The following is a 20577-nucleotide window of genomic DNA, read 5'->3' as shown; positions in this document are numbered from 1 at the left end:
TCCTTATTGTGACATCACATGCAAATTTTAGTTTAAAGTTAGTGCGTGTCCACTGTTAAACTGCAACGCGTTCCTTTCTTCTTCTTCTAAGAACATTGTTTAAAAGAGAAAAAGAAAGCACTGTTTTTCATTCTATTCAAAATCTACACTTCTACACGCAGGAAGTAGACAACGAATGACCCCGAATCAGGAAGTAAACCTTTGGCTATGTGCTACAAAGTTGAAAGTGTGGAAACAGTCAAATATGCGACTCAAAATAAAGATAACGAAATAAAAGCAGCCAAAGTTGTTAGAGAAGAACGACGAGGCGACGGGCAGCAGGTGTGGGATTAAAACGCGGCTCATGTACAATACGCAAGGAAAGAAACTTTATTAGTTCAAACCTCTGTAGATACAACAGCTGAGCAATAAAAAGAGACTTACAAAAGATTTTGTTTTTATGGCAACCACCTTACTTAAGAGATAAATCATAAATACCACAACTCCCCAATCCTAGTACACTTTACTTGATAGGACTACAGATTACATCCGACATTCACACCTACACACACTTGCTATTTAAAAAACCATCCTTACATTTAAATAAGTCGTATCCATTAATAAATATGACGCAGTTCTCTTAAAAAACCTGAATGAAATACTTTATTAGTGACGCCGTGTCGACGTGCCCACGTAAGGAAGCGGGACAGAACCCAGTACGCATCATTCAATCTGTGATCCTCCCCGCCGACAGTAAGAAAGGTCTATTGTATAAACAGGTCTAAAGTGCATCCGTCAGAGACTTGTCAAAAAACGAGTTCACTGTAATACAAGTCTACGCCCCCGACCGGCGTGCGTTACATGATATATTTTCCATAGGTATTATAATTGTGTGAGAACATGGCTGAAGCTTCAGCATCCCCTCTGGAAGCATGGGCTTGTATCTGCAGAGCCCGTGGGCGGACTGCATGTCACCGTTTTGATGTGCTGGGGGGGGGGGGGGGGGGGCGTTTCCGTGCACCACCTGTCGGGGTGCGAGCGCAGTGAGGTCCGATAGAAGGCTAAAAACATCATTCCAGCTCACGTCGCTGCCTCCATCTGTCTTGTGGGTGCATTCAGAATCATCTTGAAAGAGGAAGTGAAATTCCAACAGCAGGTTCCCATTTAGGATTAAATACTGACAAACCTAAAAACACTCTTACAGCGTCAGTGTGGGCCGAGCAGACGTGGACAGTTTGTTGCGTTTGTAAGCAATGAAAACAGGCAACGCAAAACAAGGAGCACGTTCACATTGTCAAAGGGTGTGAGAAACAAATGATGTTGGTGGGATCTCCAAGTCGGCTTCGCCTGTGGCTCGCCTGTGGCTCACTTGCGCCCCCCCCCCCCCCCCCCCCCCTTTGAGAGAGGTGAGGGTTTAAATCTTAGGCAGTTTGGGAGCACTGACTAGAGGGCTGGTCTCTTGCAGAAACCTCCGTCCGGAACTCTTGTAGTCGTAGGTGCAGGCGTGAGTCTCTGCGTAGCGGTGAGCGGCACAGAAGTTGTGACCGCACCTGAAAGAAGAGATAACCGATACTTTGGTATTTAAGTACAGTACTTCATGCACTTAAATCTCTTGAGTCCCATTAGTGTATCGAAGTGAGAAGAGCAATAGCATTCCGCCACCAATGACGTCTGAAACCCCCCAATAGTGACTAAACTGCATGACTGATAATTGCGTGACACAAGCGGCATCAGTCGATCTTTTCAGCCAGGCTCTCCGCCTCCAGGAGCTCAGAGGTCACATCACATTCAGTGTGCGTGCATCCTGGACAAGAGCCGACGGGGACGCCACGCCGGCTAGACAAAATAAGGAACGGGCAAAAGACCACTTTCTACTAAAAATTCCCTTTCAAGGAGAGGAATGAGGAAAAGGGAGGGAGGGAGGGCGCAGGTGAATAACGGAGGCCTGTACCTGCACTCGTAGCTGGCGGCCAGGCCCGTCTTCCTGCCGCAGAGGAAGCAGTGCTTGAAGCTCTTCTTCTTGGGGCCTGTGGGAGCCTTGACAGGAGGTAGGGGGCGTGTTGCAGCACCTGAGGAAAGAAAGGAACAGGTTTGCATCGGTGCCCAGGGTCAACCGGGTTCATCCGTGAGCATCGGCTCTCCTCTCGCTCGCCCCAGCCTGACCAGTGATCGGAGGGACCTTTCACAGCGGTCTCTGTCTAACATGGCCTGCTGTGAAATCACACAATGGAGGCTCGTCCAGAGAAGAACTACGCGTCTGAACCTGCATGACTGACAAAAGCCTCCTACATGTTTGGTTTTCCTTTACATGAGATGGATAACAGGAGTAATGTGAGCATGCAAAGGTTTTTTGGGGGGGTTCTTTTGGATAAGAAAGCCTCCAGAACTCTGCATCTTACTCTGATACCACCGGATGATGAAATAGTTATATTAGCAGGGAGGGAAGCAGAGCAGCAGCAGGAGGAGGAGGAGGAGGAAGAGGAGGAGACTGTCAAACAAGCATCGGGTCTGAATAAACCTAACAGACATCTGACAGCAAAATCAGTACTAGCCAGCAACGGCGCTAATCCTTGAAAAGCAAACCAACTACAGCAAGTGTTGATGAAGTGTGTGAAGGAGGAAGAGGAAGAGGAAGAGGAAGAGGAAGACCTGCCTCTGACAGTGCAGGAGCAGCTCGCAGAGAACGGGACGATCTCATGTAAAAAAATATAATTACAAGACACGGCTTTAGACGGGCTCGGGTTACACTGGAGCAGGCAACAGTTTCAAGTTGCAATTTGGCGATTCGGATACTTCTGCTGTTAGAGTACAAAGTAAAATACCACAAACAAAAAAAAAAAGATTCATTTTACTGAATGAAACCTGCTGGTTTTAATTTCATTTTCACTTGAATCTACTTCCATACATTTCAGATTCTCTTGTGCAACAGTTAAATTTCATTGGAATGGATTAGGGTTGTCCCAATTGAATAATCCTTGCTCCTTGGTCATTTATAAGAGCATCCGATTCATCTTCTGCAGCAGCAGGCGGGTCCAAAGAGAGACAGAAGGTGCTTTTGGTGCTTCTCTGCTTGTTGCTTGCGTCGATGTTTGTACCTTCGCTGAAAATGCTTCGTGTACCGCTTGTGAGCTCAGACGCTGGTGACAGTGGAAAACGTTTTAATATTTTAACGGCGCACAATGAGATGTTTTGTTCTTGCTGATGTAGCTGGAATACAACAGATCTAAATTATTCTCCCAATCGGTGTCAACACAATTTTCAGTTTGGTATTCATTTAGCACCTTGTTTTTTTTTTTTTTTTGCTGAATAGATTACTGAATTCAAGTGAACTCTAACTTGGTGTAATCCGTTGCTCACCAGCGCTGCCGGACTTCGTACTAAAAGATTCTGGCGGGCATAAACCCGAGACGTAACGGTTGCCTTTACTGATTTGCCGAGAAGATGAGCATCGGCCAATTTGTGAACTCAGAATAAAACTCGAAGGAAACTCGGCGCTTGTTTTTCTAGATTCTATTTATTTCTTTATCGATTCGTTTTGCCACGCTTGCTTCTTTAAAGCAGAGGCGACGCAAGTCCTTCATGTGCACTTGTTACCGGTAATTGGGCTGTTCACTCCCATTTACGGTTGAGTCTTTGGCCGCCACCAATAAATGTCGGCCTCTAGGAAACACTGATGAGCACATCGAAAAATCAAAAGACAAATGAAGAACCTTGACTCGCAACGGCGGCATATTGATCAACGCATCTTCTCTGTGAACGGTGTAAGCACGCCTAGCCTGGCATAAATAAGTGCGTGTTCTCGTGTGTGCCGTCTCTGCACTTGTAGAAATAATGAATATTTAAAAACACTCAGCACAGGAAATGAAGAAAAGAAAAGCAGGCCTCTGTACGCTGCTGCATTCAAGAACGGCATTTTGGAGTAATGCGTGTCCTCTGCTCTAATAGCATTCTGAAAATACAGCAGGTAGCCACGAAGACGGACTCTTCTCCTACAAGTGCCTCGTGAAAACGAAGGGTCTCTCACCTCCTCTCCCGAACGAAGCCGTGACTCCCCCAGCTGGTGAGGCGTTCGGGGGCTGAGAGAAAGCGAGATTAAAATAATTTTAGAGCCAATCAAAAATATTGCAAAACTTTACCTCAAGATTCGTTGTAAAAGACTGTAAAATATCACGAAAGAATATCACTATTAAAATGTCACTATCACAGGTGAGTATTAGGAACATGTCCCGCAGAAAAAGGTAAGGAAATCACTATAAACAGACATTACATTTAGAAAACGCATCAACAAAATGGGAAGCAAATTACCTGATACTCAAAAATTACTCCTATATTTCATCCATCTCCATTTATTATTAGTTATTACAGACTAGTCTCTGTATAACCACCTTAATTAGAGGGCAGGGCTTTGAGGATCAGTTGAATTTAAATTATGTTTCCATCTCACCCACTTGACAAACAACAATACGCAGCTTACGATAAGAACAAAGTCCAAGTCATGGATCTGAACTTACGGCGCAAATGTTTAGCCACGGTGAACATCCCGTCAAAGATAATGCTCAGACGACTACAATAAGAACAGGTTGATGGTTGGATCGCTCACTTTAAGCACCTGCTACATTCTGCGTTTCGGTAATGGCGTCGATTGAGATCGATCAAAGAGTCACTATTGACAGGTAGCGCTCACCACGTAAGAGGCTGCCGCTCGACGCACCGGCGACAACTGTCTGATGAGATCATTCTGAAGGAGTCTGTTGGTTGAGTTGGAAGGTAGCCTGGTGCCAAAGCTGCCTTGCTCCAAGGCAATGGCAGGAGGCAACGCCAATGCAAGCCCCAGACTGCCGTCAGGGCTGTCCTTGGCGTTAAAGCCATCTGGAGCTCTTGTGGAGCGAGAGGTCAAGAGGTCAGCGTTGTTCGGGGATCCCGCGGGGCCCTCGTAGACTCGGTTGGCCACCTTAGCGACGCCTTCCCGCGTAGACACGAGGCCTGGCCTCTTGCCAGGGGACTCCACTTTAATGCCACAGAGGTGCGGTGGATGAGCTGGCGAGGTGGTCGGGGGGTAGGGGGTCGTGCTGCCGTGCTTTGCTCGTGCTGAGGATTGTGCACGAAGGCTGGAAGTGGAAGGTGAGGCACAAGCGGGCATCGGAGGAGCGCCGATATGAAAGGACGCGCCAATTAGCGTCCGATCGGCTCTGCTGGTGACGGCGTCGCCCGTTTCAAGTGTCCAGGAGCTCAGTGGGGAAGGGGAGAGTGGGCTCTGGTGCTGAGCCCCAACCTCAGAGAAACGGGGCAGAGAAACGCCAACGTCTGGCTGCCTGGACACATCCAAACTCAAAGGCTCCGACAGCTCACCAAATGGAGCGCCAGGTGGCGCTGGCACCACCAGCCCAGCAGCTTCCTCCAACGAACCGAACCCGGCTGCCTCTGCTGTGGGCTCGGCTGGGTCAAACGTGGAACCGGGCGCACCTCTGAGGCACGACGGCGGCAGCTGAGGGTATACACAGTCCCTCGTTGACCTGGTGCCACCCATGTCCAGCCGGGACACCTTAGGAGGCGGTCTGATACTTGCAAATGGCGGGCACGTTTCCCACGGCTCCTCCTCCTGAAGAACATAACAAGAGGGCGAGGAGAACGGTGGAGGTCGTCTGTGGACGGCCACCTGGGCCGACGCCGCAGCGCCGGGGGATTTACAGCCCGCGATTGGAGGTAGTCGTGCACTCGACTGCCGAGGCGGATTGATGTGGGGGAGGGAACGAAAGGCGCGCTGATGGTGCCGTGCGCTGGGAGATCCAAGAGAGCTGCTGAAGGGATGTGGGCTGATGGGGGGGCGGGGCTTTAGCTTCGCCAACTTCTTAGGCTGGAGGACAGAGACAAATTAAACTTCAACATTTAATGAACATTTTCGTTTTTACATTCTGTGAAATTATATATATAATGGCATAATCTCTCTAAGTGATGAACGCTGCTTGCGTTTATTAATTATGAGAACGGAAGCTTCCGTTCGGTGTCTGATAACCAGGATTCTGTGAGAACAATATTAGACATATTATTGACAAGCAAACATGCTTGAGGAGAGACTTCCATTAGACTCTAATGGAAGTCTCTCCTCAAGCATGATCGGTGTTCCTCTAATGATTAGAGGAACACCGATCGATCCGGCCGCCACGAACGCGGTGTGAAGGCTCCACCTGCGCCCTGAGGGGTGGGGATATTTTAGCGTGTTGCCCAGTGATCCGGTAACGTCCAACCTTTTTGTTGAGGTTCATGTCCTCCATCTTGGCTTTGAGCAGCTTCATTTTGTTCATCGTGATGGAGTTCTCGCGGCTCTGCCGTGCAGCCGCGTAGCTCGCGCCGTCCTCCTCCTCCTCCTCCTCCTCAGTACACGCATTGTGCATCGATTCGGCACTGGAAAACAAAACACTCTCCGTATTAGTGGCCCGAACAAAGCCATCAGCTGACCAGCGGTCGTCTCGGAGGCCCTGCATAGCTCACCAGAGTGGGCATTAAAAGGGCTGCAAAGACCCACAAACCTCCACTCAATCCTTGAGTGCTCCACTCCACGCTGCTTTCGTATTATATGTAACTGATATTTGAGCGTGTTTTTTCTCTTTGCAGCGTTCCTACAGATAAACTCGACGCAGTGGTCGGTTTTTCTAACGCTGGCTCGTTTTAGATCCATGATGAAACTCGTGCCGTGACCATGTTTGAAAACAAACAAACATTCCCACCTGAGAGATTCAGGCCGTGGGGTCAGGCTGCCACTTCCTCTGTCGACCACTCTGAAGAGGTTTAGCTGGTCACCCTCGCGATAGACCACGAACGTGACCTGCTTGTTGGACAGGATTCTCTCCCAACCCTCCTCCTTGCTGCCGTCCATCAGGTCAGTCACATCCTTAATAGGATCCTCCATAGTTACTAACAAAAAGAGGGGATTACGAAGTATACATATTTACTTTAATGTCTTAATCATAATGGAAGTCACCGCTTTTATTTTTTTACATAAAGCTAGCCTGGTCCCGCTAGCATGTGAGTGTATTCCTCACCTCTCCTGGTGTTAATGGGGCCTCCCCTCATCGCCAAGACCAGTTTCAAAGTGCAGCCTCCTGCAATGCTACAAACACAAGCAAAGTGATCATCACAACAACATGAGTGAAGAGTATTTGACCCATTAGCCTGTGCACATAATCCTAATGTGACATCTTTAGAATCGGGGTTAACGACCTGCATTCTGAGGCTCTTCTAGAGTCCTAATGATTTCCTAATGGACTTCAGTGCGAGACTGTGGAGCATTTGCTCGAGTAGATGCTTTGTTGCTTACTCCACCAATCTGCCGCTGCGAAACATTTAAAAGCATTCTGCAGAGTGATACGTGAGCAAAACAAGCTCCAACCAGCAGATCATGTGGAAAGCAGAACAATAAGAAGCATCCGAGTCCAGCAGAGGACTGAAGGGTGGGGTCAGCATCTTATAGAGCTGATGGGAACCATTATATAGAATGATATTATATTATAGTAAATGCTCTGCTAAACCTCAGGGATTCTACTGAAGGACAGAAAGAGAAATGGATTTACCCATAGTCATGCAGACAATGTTCATCGTCCAGCTCCGTATTGTTCCAGATAAGGTGTTGCTGGGCAACAGGGATACCTTCACAGTCAGAGAGAAGGTGGAAGAGACAACAAACGAAGTTCAGATGAGTCTACTCGTATTTCAAAGCTCACTAATCTGACACGGAGGTCAGCCGTGAAGGCTTCCAACATCAGCGTCCATGCAGAATTACGGTGGATGATTCATCTCTGCCCCCTAAAGGTAGAACTGCAGAACTGCAGATAAACGGAAGAATTGACGGCGCAATGATTTTAATCTAACCTGCATGTCTGGGTGGTGGGAGGAAGCCGGAGAACCCGGAGAGAACCCACGCAGAAAAACATCGCACAGAAGGGTCCCGAGTGGGATTTGAACCTGCAACCTTTTTGCTGTGAGGCAACAGCGCTACCCACTTTAAGTATGCAGTACTCTTGTTACTCATTACCTCCAAGTCTATCGAACGATGCGGCCGTCGGACTCGATCAGTACATTAAATCCGTGTTATAAAAATGTAAATTACACACGAGTGAACTCTGTACCTTCCAGTCTCTGGATCTTCGCCTTGACGGAAACGACAGCCTCAAAGGGCAACACGCGCAGCTCAAAACAGGTTCCGGTCAGGGTCTCTATGAAGAGCTCTATAATGTCGTAGAAGGGGAGCTTATACTGAAACGCTCCCACGCTGTCGTCGTTAAAGAAGGGCGGCTCTTTTCTGTCCGTCATCTTGCCAAGTTGTGAAAGAGACCTCAGGGATAGACGGCTAAACGAGAAGGCCCGGCCCAGGACGAGGGAGAGAGGGATTCACCGGCTGCATGGCGGTCACGCATAATGCGGGACGAGCACATCTGTAAGCAGGAAAAAAAACCAAACAGAAGTTACTAGAAGGCTTTATTACTTTAACTATTACCGATGCTACATCTCCGTTCAGTGCCAGAAACGTTAAGCATCTGCCCATAAGAGTAGCTTTCATTTGTGATAGTCCGTTAACACTTGCAGACGACCTCAGTATTCACACAGCACTCAAAGCCAACCTCTGATCACGACTCCGCCGGCATGAACGAGGCCTTGTGGAGAGCTTTTCACACAATCCGTGCGCGCAGCCACTTATTTGGATGACATTTTGAAAAGCAGAAACAAAATACGTTTAAGCAGAAAACACAAAAAACACTTACATTCTAATCATTTGTGAAGATGTTTGTGCTCGAGTTACATTATAAACTGAGAACATGCATTCATCTCTTGCATTAAACATTCAACGAAGCATTAACAGGCCATAATAAGGCGTGTTGGATCGCCTCATCTGTGGCATGCTGTGTTCTGCACCTGCCTCAGAGACACCGACGGTCACCTTGTGTCACCTGACTCGCCAAACACCTTACATTATTTATTCTGCATCGCGAGGCAGGTTAGGCCAATCAATGCTTTCATTCATTCTGAGAAAGGAATACAGGCCCAATTTAACATGAGAATGATGTTGTGTTACGTATCCCGGGACATGTTTATTGTGTTAGAGGCAGAAATTACAATCTTAAGCATTGCAGTTTGCAAACCATAAATACTTTTGTATGGGATGTGTGAGATCACCAAGATGTATTGTTTAAGGGCATTTTGAATAACTATAATAAGATGCACAAACAAAAGCACGAGGACCGTGATCTTCCACTTTAACGGGGATCAATGGGATTTAAAAATACTCAAGTGTCATTATATTTCAGAACCAAGTCTGCGTAGACATTAGGTTAACAATGCTACGTGTTTTGTTACCTGTGAGCAGGTTGTTGACTGATCAGATCTCATATTATGCGATCACGACTCTACTTTGCTCTGGTACTGGAAGCTATCGAGCAGCATGCAATTCATAAAAGAAGCACATCAACGTCAAATGTTGTTATTATTCCAAACTTAGACAGGAAAGCCAACCAATGTCCACAGATGAGACACACACACTGAAAAACGAAGCGTGTCGCTGCGTGTTTCAGCACAGCAGGCCTGAAGGACACGGAAACGTGATGAAACAGGTTATTTCTGTCGCGCTACAGGAGACGAGCTGTACTAAATGTCTGTGGCTGTGTTTAGTCGTGTGTGGAACATTAACATTAATAGCATCGGACCAGTTTGATTCAAAGCAAATCAACTTATTGCGAGGTTAGCTAACGCTAGCTGCCAATGAGATAAACCGGGATGGGAACAATCTCAATGTAATGGTAGCAGCTAGCATCAGCAGCAGAGATCATCACACCTCCCCGTATTCACAACACAGAAAGTTAAGACTCGTATTTTATCGTAAAACCCGCTCACCAGTGTTTTCTGGAGCAAAAGCTCGTCTAGCCGCCGCCGCTAACATTAGCTTCCGTTGCCATGTTAGCCGACAACCCAAACAATGGCCACCTTTCTCTTCCACGGAGGCGAGCTACAAGGCTACAGCCATTAGCGCCAGTCCTGTCCCGGCTGCTGTAAAGTTAGCTTCGCCGGCAATGACGTTCGGTCGAATCCAGGCGGTCGCTCATCACATTCAGCTCTTAAAACTTCATACAGGAAAAGCTGGAGCGTCTACAGCCGTCGGCGACATCCTTTAACCTGTCAAAAACGACCGAACGACGCCTTTGTTAACGCGGAGATTGACAGAAGAAGAAACCAATGAGCGTTGCGGATGGACAAGATGGGCGGGACAACAGGGCCCCTCTGCGGTGTCGGTTTTCAGATCTTTGCCGAGTTCCATTCTTATAAAATAAACTACATGTTTGTGGGACTTAAAGCTGTGCTCTACGAATAATGCTCTCAGCTTTTGGGAGGTTTTACAACCATTTACTGATCAGGTTCTGACATTTATAACAGGCATGCCAGTTCTCTATGAAAGATACTAAAAGAAAAGTCTCAATTGATCTCTTTTTTTTTTTGCTTTAAAACTAAGCTTTGCAAAAACACTTGAATCCCTTCCCATCCAAAAATGGAACAGGAATGTTAGCAAATGCAAAGTTCTATTTCATTGGAATGGGCGTCCTGCTCTTATCAGAAACTAGTCAAGACTTCAGACTAAATAGACACATTACAGGTTAGAGCAAGTGAATTGGAAATAATCACACTGATTACAGATAAAGCATAAAATATGTTTCTCTTTAGTTATTAAAAATGAGCTTCCTCACAGACCAAAGTTAAGAAATCGATGATTTTCCTACCATTACAAACATTGTCAAAGTGCCTAAAAGACAGTGACTCAAGGCAATGACTCTTAACCATGATATGGCACAAATCCAAAAACACAGAATTTCAACATGGAAAAGCCAAGATGATTAACAACTTCTAAACAAAGAAAACAATATAAATGTCTACAGGCTTTGAGGCTTAAGCATATAGTATGCTTGTAAAGTGCTATCATGTATAAAGATGAACAGTATCTAATAAATGCTCCATGTCATGACCGGATGCTGAGACCGTTTCGTAAGCGATGTCAAAAGATGACTGGAATCATTTTCATTTAAGACTTTATCTGTCAAAAATAAACCACATAATTTGTATGAATTCATATGAATAAATACTCTCTTCAACAGTGTGTCCAATCTTTCAACAATCCAAAGGACAAAAGAATGATTCAACAATAGTACAAATCTGTCAGTGAGAAGCAACATTTCAGTTTCCACCAAGAGCATTAAGGGGATCATCAAAAATGTTGCTTGTTTCTGCGTTTGACAAGGCCTCTTGAGACGGTGGTATTTTCACTGGTTTAAGGGGAGTCTTTGTGACTGGTTTTACTGTGCTTGAGAAGATGTCATCTTTAAAGAAGAGAAAAAAAAAACATGTTAAATAGTTAAATAGGCTCAAGTCCTTAAAAGGCAGACCAGAGGAGAAACAGTATCAAACATGCACTGAATTTAAAAGGAGCCTTTTTTTTGTTTTTTTCCTTACCCATGTCATCATCAAATATTGACTTGGTCTGCCCCTTCGTCTTTGACGTCTGTTTCGGTTTAAAAGTGTCTGTCAGGTCAGCAAAAATGTCTATGTTGTCATCAAACAACATGGAATCAAGGGGCTTCTCTTTGTGCTTCTGGTTCACTTTGGGCGCAGTGGCCACTTCATCCTGAGAAAAAAAACAAATTCAGCCAATAAAGAGAAATGCAAACGTGAAACTCCTACAGTGATGTCATCAAAGTAAAGCGAAAGCTTACCTGTACCTGAAAGATGTCTTGCTTTGAAAAACTACTGCCGTTTTTGAATTCTTTACTACTTGTGGAGCTGGGCGTGGGACTGTTGCTCACTCCAAAGAGGTCCACACCATCATCATCATCATCTTCCTCCAAAAATTGTGAGTTCTTGGATTGCTTAGTGGATGCCCTTGGCTTGACCTTTTTAAAAAGGTAATCAGTGTGGTCATCAAAAATGGACGGGGACAAGCTTTTGTCTTTCACTGCTCCCAAGTCGCTACTGGCCTGAGGTTGTTTCGTATTGATAGTTTGTCTAGGAGGGGAGGGCGTGTTTTTGAGGGTGGCGTCCCCAAATAGAGCGTCGGAACCAAAAAGGTCATCCTTATCATAAGATGGCAGCACGGCAGAATTGCTGCTGTCTTTACGAGAGTCTTTCTTTCCAGGGTTTGTGGATTGTGCCAGTGTCAGCACAGATGGCCTGGGGGTCATTCCAGAGGAAGAAGACTGAGGCGGTGTGGAAACAGGCAAGGCTGTGGATGCAGATGAGTCAGGTATTGTTGGACTGGCATCTGCCAGGTGAGGCTTGTCTGGTAAAGGTGAGATGAAACCAGGCAGACTGGCGTCTGGGCGGGCACCGTCTCCACCCAGGGTATCTTCATCCATTAAGGCTCTTTGGGCTGCTTGTTGCCTGGCTGCTCTGGACTGGGGTCTTCGTTGTGCAGGAACTTTGGCACGAGTCTGCAACGCATTAAAAAAAAAAAAAGCACGCACATAATGTCCCAGAGGAAACAGTAGAAAGGCAACAAATAAACAGTTTGTTTACTCTACCTAATATTCAAGGAATCAAAAACCCACCTTCTGGGTGCTCTGCAGCGTTGTGACCCGGACTGGGGTGTCAAAACTCACTCCTGCATGGCCTGCCGGGGCTCCCATTGGAGTTGTAGCAGGGCTGGGGCTCAGGCTGGACACCCCAGAGGAGGAACTCGGAGCCGTTCTGGGGAGCACGCCGACAGCCCCGGGCAGACTGGGGACGGCACCAGGGAGCAGCGCAGCAGGGTTGATCATCAGGTCGGCCTGAACATGATCAAATCAGACGTAAGGAACACAATTATTTCATTGAGGCAAAGAAAAAAAGCAACATGGACCCTGAACACTGACAAAAGAATATCTTACATGAATGTCCATATAAAAAATATATACATCTACAAATGAACAGTGACTCTTAATTCATTGTTTCTACGAGTGGTTCCACGCAGCATGATCATTCAGACAGAAAGTAAAGCCATGATTGATGATGAAAAGGTGTCATAGCATGCAATACTGAAAGAAAGGAGGAATGTGGTTCTAATTTAAGCAAACTAGAATGAAAACAAGTATTTATCTTAAGTGTTATACTCCAGTCTAGTCTATGCTGCTGGAGCAGACAGACAGAGGGAACTTTGAGAGACGGTATGCAAGTGGAAATACAAAGCTTTGAAGAAAGACTTCAAGTGAAATGTCAGGAAATAAGTAATCTGATTCAATAAAAACAAAAAACATTACGTGAAGTTTCCCAATCCTTGATGAGGAATCTTTGGGTTTTACCGGACTTGATGAAGGTTTCTTCTGCATGGTCAGATTACATCAGAGTAAGAATCTAATCGAATCAAATCATTTCTTGTATTGAACAAAAACTGCGTTCACAAACTTTAAACTACAAGGTGTACTACATAGACCTTCCACAACAAAGAAAAAGATATAAAACACAGCAAGGAAAAACCAGCCCTTAAAAAAAAAAGAAGCTACATGGCCGCAAACCTGCGTTTACCCCTCAATGAAATAAAACGGCCTGGATGATTATTTTTACTACACACGATCACAGCAGACACACCTGGATCTCTGATGCAGATTCTGGACTTGCCACTGGTGCTTTGCTCTTAGCATTATTGGGCTTCTCTGTTACTTTCTGCAAATGAAAATAAAAGTGGACAAACAGGAAAGATTCAAATCTCACAGTAACCAAAAATGTGGAGGTGAGGGCACTGATCCTTAACGCATCGGTTTTTATTTATGTCATATAATACAGTAGGAACCCAGCACGACTCTAAAAAGAAAGAATCTAATTCCTACCGGCGGAGGAACTTGTGGCTTAACGGAGCCGAACAGGTCGTCGTAGTCGTCGTCTGCAAACAGACTTTGTGCTGCTGGCTTCACTGAGCCGAGCTTGGAGCTCTACAAATCCAACACAGGTTCCAATGAAAAACGGAAAAGAAACAGATGCGCAAGCAGACAGGAGATGAATACGTCATATACTGACGGCAGCTTTTCCTGAAGTGGCAAAGAGGTCAACATCTGGGTCGTTATCCTTCTGCTGCGTTTGACTGAACAGCAGCTCCTCGTCCTGGAACACGCGTGTGCTCTTTGCTTGCTCCTCTGCGGACTGAAGAGTGACACGAGATGTAAAAACAAAGCGCAGAGGAAATAATACAAACAAATAATTCAAAACACTTCCTGGAAGCCACACAAACCTTTAGTGCTTTTCTCGCCGTGGGTTTGCTTGGCGTGAATATGGGTTCATTCCAAGCCCCCTCCTCCTGATCAAATAAACTAACAGCGTTTGCTTTTGCTTTCTCTTCTCTCTTAACATCCAGCGGTGGGTTGTCCTTAGAGAGGAAGCTCTCATCATCGCCATCTTCATCCAAAATGCTCTTTGTCTGCGTGGTGGCAAGAACATCGATGCCTCCAAAAAGACTGACTGCTCCAGGAGGCTTCTTCTTCCTTTTGCTGCTCTCTGCTGCTGGCGGTGAGGGGCGTGGCTGAGGGTCCTCTGCTGCTGGCGATGAGGGGCGTGGCTGAGGGTCCTCTGCTGCTGGCGATGAGGGGCGTGGCTGAGGGTCCTCTGCTGCTGGCGATGAGGGGCGTGGCTGAGGGTCCTCTGCTGCTGGCGATGAGGGGCGTGGCCGACGGCCCTTTGCTGCTGGCTTCTCCAGCTCTGAAGGTGCGTCCCTTCCTGTTATCCCCAAAACCGAAACCTCCGCCGACTTCTCTAACAGAATTGATGACTGAGTGGCTGAGGCAGGTCTCTAAAGAATAGAGGTCATTAAAAAAAAAAGATAAATAATCTCCACATCTCAGATGACTCGATGAAACGGTGGAATGATCGACTCTGTGCTTGAGCGAAACGCTCTCAAGTGGACTGGAGACACTTCAAGCAAGATTAGCTTTCTTGCAGATACAAGAAATGAAGGCGTGCCCTTACTTGAGCAGGTGGGGCTGGTGTGTCTGTGTTGACAGCAGGTTTCACACCAAAGAGGATTCCTTTCTCTCCATCATCCTCATCTTCAAACAGGAGAGAAACTCTGTGCGGCATTTTCTGACTATAAGATGCGAGACATAACAACATGATTAAAGCATACCCCCCCACCCCCCCCCCCCCCATTCTGTAAAGGATGGTGGTAGAATTATGACACTGAGCCGACGTGTTTCTAACAATGATCGTACATACCTCGACTCCTTTGTTGGAGCGAACAGGTCGTCATCATCGTTGTCAAAGACGCTTCTCTGGGATGTTTTGGCACTGGGGAGACTGGAAGGAGCACTGGCGCTGGGCTTCATCCCTGGAGTCTTGACCTCTGGCCTTCCTGCACCGCTTGTGAAACTCATCCACTGGTCCTGTAATCCGGATATTCAGGGGATGAATGCAGCATACTGTGTGTTCCATTAGCACGCAGCAGCCTGATGCTACCTTTGTGTTCTCATACCTCATCGTCACTGAAGAGGGAGCTGGAGAAGGTCTTACTGGGCTGTGGCGTGGAGGCCTTGACCTGATTACGTTTGGGCCGAGATTTTGCCGCAGACACAAACAGGTCCTGTGAGGTGAAGAAGCTCATTATCCGACTGGACTCAGTGGGAAAAAAGCTCAACAGAATTACAAATGACTTCATTCTACATTAACCTCTTCTTCCTCATCGTCAAATAAGGACACGGGGGCCTTGCTGGGTTTGCCTTGGCTTGTAGATTCAGGTTTAGATTGGCTCTTCGGGATAGTTGGAAATCCCTGTGGAAGGTACATATTATATCTCTATGCATATAAACAGAACGATCGCTCGTTTCATTGAGCTTTGTGGGCTTTACCAGTGCATCTTCATCATCGGAGAAGAGGCCTCTAGTCTGGGGTATCCGAGTCTGCTCGACTGCAGTCTTTCCTGCATCTGGAGCAGAACCGTTCTGAAAGGCACCGCATGAAGATGAGAACGGAACATAAATAGTTTTCTAAACTCCAAGTAGGGGGTTAGGGTTCAGGACTGAAAGAAAGTAATTGTTCAAAATAAAAAGAAGTCTTTGATTTAACTGACATATGAAATTACAGGCTGCAAGTTGCTCATTTAATGACACGCATTCCTGATAAATGAGTTGGTGAGTCAATTATGGGAACAGACATGTATAAAAAAAGAAAAGAAAAGGCAAAACTTGGCATCTTGCATTAGAAAACACACCAAACGAGCTTTTGACTGGTCTATATGTCAGACAATGATCTATTCACACCTCCTCAGATTTCTCAGACCCCTTGCTGGTGGACAGCTGACGTTTTTTCAGGCCCTCACTGAGCAAGGTTTTCGTCTCAGGACCAAACATAGAGATGGCTCCTGCTGGCATCTAAAGACAACACCAAGTTATCAACATAATACTACAAGATGGACCACTGCAGTAATAATACTACATAATAACTACAGAGTATGTAAATATACCAGAAAAGACATAACATTCCAACTACTAATACTGGAAGTACTCATGTTGAAGGGTTTGACCTTTTTCTCTGGATGTTTAACATCCTGTTCCACCGTGTCCTTTTGGCTCTGAGCTGATGAGCTGAACTTGTCACCAAACAGATCACCGTCCTCGCCGTCGTTGTCGAAAAGGCCAATAGTTTGAGGTTTGTGTTTCTCCTGCCCAGCTGAAAAATAAAAGAATAAACCCAAAGGTTTGTGTAGTGAATACTCCACATGAATAGCAGCACTTCGGCGCTGGCTTTCATAGACTTACTAGAATCCGATGTTTTGAGACTAGAGAAGAAGCCGTCACCCTCATCCTCGTCAAACAGCCCACTTCCACCAATGCCAGCTCCCGTAGGAACCTGCCTGGGGGCATCTGGGGTTCTGTTCTCCTTGCTCTCCACTGAATCAGAGTCATTCCCTGAATTGAACAGATTATCTGTAGAAATAATACAGCGTGGTTTGAATGAGGATGATGAAGCAGCCGCGTGGAAGTGACATTAACATACAAGGAAACATTCCTACCTGGGAATATTGAAATGGCTCCCGCTGGATTCTTCTTTCCTGGTTTGTCAGACTCTTGAACAGATAATAAAGATTTTGTGGGAGTCGAGTCAGTTTCCATGCATTTGCGCTGATCATTTTTATGCATCTTTGTAAACATTTGTGGTTAAAGGTTTGCGTTACCTGGCGTTTGAGCATCGTTTTTTAAGCGCTCATTAAGCACCTTTGGCTCTTCAGACACAAAAGCCTTTGGTGCCTCAGAGAAAAGATCACCCTGAATGGCACGACAGCAGCACAAATCAAATTCTGGCGGCAGCACAGAGACCACATAACACGGAACCGGGCTGTATAAGGGCTTTGAAAGTTGATTTAATTTACCTCATCGTCGTCATCGAACAGGCCCCTCCCTCCACTGAAAAGGCCGCTTTTCCCTCCAAATGGGGCGATGTCATCATCGTCCATTTTTGGCGGCTTAAAAATGTCGTCATCGTCGTCCTCTTCAACTGCAGATACAAAGAACATTTAACATTTCCGCAAAGCATACCTGGAAAAATAGGCATGGTGCGAAAATATTTAATGGAAAATTAAATTAAATGCAAAAAAGGAGGAACTGTTGATGAATGAATGTCCTACCCTGTGGCTTTGCAGGCTTCGACACTTTCCTGCCTTTGTTTTTCTTCTTAGAGGTCAATGCTTATAAGACACGACAGGAACAGAAACATCCATGAGCATGCACATGCAATGACAACCCTCAGGACACGCGTGTGGAGGTTCTCAGTCATGCAGGTCCAGGGAAACCACGAAGAGCAAACGAGATGAGGAGAGGTGAAATGTCTTCAACCTAACTTGAACAAGTCAAGTTGATTTTTAGTTTTTTGCTCTCCATGCACGACTTAAATGTCAACTCAAATTTGTTAAATAAAAAAAATTGTTAAAAAAAGAGTTAAAAAAGGACCCCCCAAAAATGCGATATTTTATCAGCTGCTTGATAATAAGAGTGACTTACATTCGCGATCTCCCTCTGGTTTGTTAACTGGTTCACCTTTGATTCGGGCTGCAAGTTCATCAGCAAAAGATGACGGGTCTGTGTTCTAAATGTGGCAGAAAAAACACGCGCTGGGAGAACATCAATAGTTTCTCTAAGGTAGCAACATGCCTGAAAGACTTCAACCTGAAATTAAAAATAAAAAAACGCAGAAAAAGACGAATGTCTCAGGCAAAACCTTTGCGTCGTCCTCGTCCCCATCCGATTCCCCGAATATGTCAGAATCCTCCTCCTCGTCTTCCCCGTCTTCTTCATAACTCAACATGGATGACTTCTGGATGAACATGGGAAAAGACTTTGACATTATACAGTTGTTAATTTGAAAATGCGATTTCTGTGTTTGGCAGGCATGCGGCATTATTACCTTTGTGATATTATTAAGACCTTCCTCTTCCTCCTGAATAAAGTCATCATCTGAATGCTGCAACATAAATAAATAAATAAATAAATAAATAAAGGTGCTTATTTTCCCCAAGAAAAATCAAAATCCTTGAAATCTGTAGTGAAAGAAAAGATTCAAATTGCTTACATCTGCATCTTTTCTGTCTTCACTCTCAACGACACTGTCTCTGTCACTGTCAACTGACATTTCTGAGAATAAAATCAGAAACATGCATGAGAAAAAGAAACATTTGAGCGTATAAATAAGCACCAAAAGATTTTAATGAGGATATTACCATCACTTGAGAGATCGCCCAGTCCAACGTCATCTTGTTCCATGAAAGCCTTGGAACCAATCAGATATGGAAGTGGCCTGTCTACATAAAGATCCTAGACAAGGACGGTATGTCAATTAAAGACATGCTATCACATGCATGTCTTGGGGGGGGGGGGCAGAAAAACCCACCCGCCCTAAGGAACTCACCTTTGGCTCCAAGATGGCTTCAACTCTGCCTGTGACCTCCTCATCCTCTGAGTCAGAGTTCCCTGCTTTGATATCCAGACGTTCAAAGGCTGAATCCAGCACGTTCAGGCCGTACGTCACAGCTTCCTGCATCTTCGGAATAAGTTCAGCCTCTTTCTGCTCTCGAGTCTTCTCCTTTAAAAAAAACAAAAAAGCAGCACATGATTTTCATTGTGAAACACAGACTCGCGTGTGTGTGTGTGTGTGCACATATATTGTGCGTCTATTGTTACCAGATACACTTTGAGATGGTAATGCTGAAAATATTGTAGACTGGTTGGTCAAGAATTCGTACTACCTGTTCAGTCTGCTTCTCCAATGCATCTGCCTTCGACATAGTCTCTTCCACCTCTTCATCATACACTCTCTGGGACAGGACGCAACATAAAAGGACTTTGTATTTACCAGATAGATTATGATCACCACACGAGACCCAAATGTTTACAAGACAGAACTCCAAAACTGAAGTTTAACTAAGAAAAACGTTTGTTGTATAATTACATTTTCTATAAACTGGGTGTTGGAAAGCATGAGAAAGTCATTAAAGACAGACTGCAAGCAGCTGTCTGTGGCCTTGGTGTCACGGATCAGACTGTCCAGCTGCTTCTCAATGTCATGTGTCTTTGAGAGCATTCTCTGGGAGAAGTCTTGGAGGAATAGGAAGAGCTGCAAAGAAAAGAAAAAAAAAGTCAGTCATGAAGATTGTAAAAGTTCCAGAGTTAACTCTTTCAGTGTCATTCAAATCTAAATAAGTTTTTTTTTTTATAACCCAAACATTCACTGCCAACCCTGACAACTCCAGAACAAAAAATGATAGCAAAACACTGTTTTATTCCTGATGAAAGAAGAGACTTATTCATAGTAAATAATATTCTGTGGGGCTTGGAAAATCGGGGAAAATGCGCAAAAACTGTGGCACTCAGCATATAACTGAGCTGAAAATGGCTGGCACTCAATGAGTTCATTTTATTACACCAATGCAGAACACATTTTAATCAGATGCACTCAGGATTTTTACTTAACGGTTTGGAAAACAAAGAGCTTTTGATGCAGTGTCCGACTTACTCCCGAGTCTGCGGCCAACGACCAGTTGTGACTGCTCTGCCGCATCTCCTCAACCGTCCAGGCTCGCTCCCAAATCCGAGCGTCTTGCTCCAGTCTTTCACCCGTGCTTGAGCCATTCACTATTCCATCCGGCAACCTGCTCATCTGCAATCAGATCACTTGTGACACTTGATGGAATTGTACATGCATGTTTTAAATAAATCACAAAGGCAAAATAAATACTATATTCTTATTACAACTCATGTTGCCTCATATCTATATGTTTCAGTTTCTGCTTTGAGATAAGCAGCTGAAATACTGCTTGAATCAAAAAACGTTATTAGATAAGCTTTTGGCAATTTCTTTTTATGAAAGCTACTGTCAAAGCCCAAATCATAAACTGTAGTCGTAAAGTAATTTAAAGACATTCTAATTGAGCTACCTCTGAATAAAAGCTCCTTTGGGTACAGTAACAATTTTAGTATCACAACATACAGGGGCAAAGTATCCATTGTAATTTGACAACCTGAATTTATTGCATTCAAGCACTTAAAAAGCAAAAACAATGCACCAAAAAAAAAAAAAAACATCTACACAGAAAATGTTCTAAACCTAGATTCGTTCGCG

General features: G+C 45.1%; 2 protein-coding genes across 2 annotated transcripts; both read right to left on the bottom strand.

Annotated features, from left to right (window-relative positions):
* Positions 1–1393: 1393 nt before the first annotated feature.
* zfand4 (zinc finger, AN1-type domain 4) lies at positions 1394–8301 on the bottom strand. The gene is made up of 9 exons (XM_068741463.1): positions 8103–8301; positions 7548–7623; positions 7020–7087; positions 6705–6891; positions 6225–6381; positions 4664–5833; positions 4004–4055; positions 1931–2048; positions 1394–1529 (listed from the first exon to the last, which is right to left on the bottom strand). Exons 1-9 carry the CDS (start codon positions 8284–8286, stop codon positions 1394–1396), a joined length of 2148 nt encoding a protein of 715 aa, XP_068597564.1. The 5' UTR covers positions 8287–8301.
* A 2153-nt stretch (positions 8302–10454) lies between these two features.
* On the bottom strand, positions 10455–20115 carry washc2c (WASH complex subunit 2C). Its single transcript, XM_068740901.1, has 31 exons — positions 19972–20115; positions 19408–19572; positions 19205–19273; positions 18868–19041; positions 18680–18773; positions 18532–18593; positions 18367–18423; positions 18181–18276; positions 17964–18048; positions 17591–17650; positions 17336–17460; positions 17141–17231; positions 16979–17032; positions 16725–16892; positions 16490–16635; positions 16227–16337; positions 15816–15908; positions 15637–15738; positions 15443–15550; positions 15187–15353; positions 14941–15058; positions 14647–14764; positions 14210–14511; positions 13999–14121; positions 13812–13913; positions 13573–13647; positions 13245–13304; positions 12558–12776; positions 11733–12440; positions 11467–11638; positions 10455–11333 (listed from the first exon to the last, which is right to left on the bottom strand). The coding sequence occupies exons 1-31, from the start codon at positions 20113–20115 to the stop codon at positions 11191–11193; spliced, it is 4311 nt and encodes a 1436-aa protein (XP_068597002.1). The 3' UTR covers positions 10455–11190.
* Between the last annotated feature and the right edge of the window lie 462 nt (positions 20116–20577).

The sequence above is a fragment of the Brachionichthys hirsutus genome, chromosome 7 (assembly GCF_040956055.1).
Source record: "Brachionichthys hirsutus isolate HB-005 chromosome 7, CSIRO-AGI_Bhir_v1, whole genome shotgun sequence".
Classification (NCBI taxonomy): domain Eukaryota; kingdom Metazoa; phylum Chordata; class Actinopteri; order Lophiiformes; family Brachionichthyidae; genus Brachionichthys; species Brachionichthys hirsutus.
The sequence above is the reverse complement of the archived record's forward strand: the minus strand, read 5'-3'. Positions and strand labels throughout refer to the sequence as shown.

Bases quoted from the DNA above. Each gene is read 5' to 3' on its own strand.
- zfand4 (XM_068741463.1), bottom strand. From the start codon at position 8,286: ATGACGGACAGAAAAGAGCCGCCCTTCTTTAACGACGACAGCGTGGGA. The intron at 6,892-7,019 runs GTGAGGAATACA...TCTTTTTGTTAG, and splicing joins CCCCATTAACACCAGGAGAG to TAACTATGGAGGATCCTATT. The intron at 6,382-6,704 runs GTGGGAATGTTT...TTTGTTTTCCAG, and splicing joins CCACGGCCTGAATCTCTCAG to TGCCGAATCGATGCACAATG.
- washc2c (XM_068740901.1), bottom strand. From the start codon at position 20,115: ATGAGCAGGTTGCCGGATGGAATAGTGAATGGCTCAAGCACGGGTGAA. The intron at 16,636-16,724 runs GTAAGTCTATGA...TTTATTTTTCAG, and splicing joins TCTCAAAACATCGGATTCTA to CTGGGCAGGAGAAACACAAA. The intron at 13,305-13,572 runs GTGTGTCTGCTG...ACCATGCAGAAG, and splicing joins AATCTGCATCAGAGATCCAG to AAACCTTCATCAAGTCCGGT.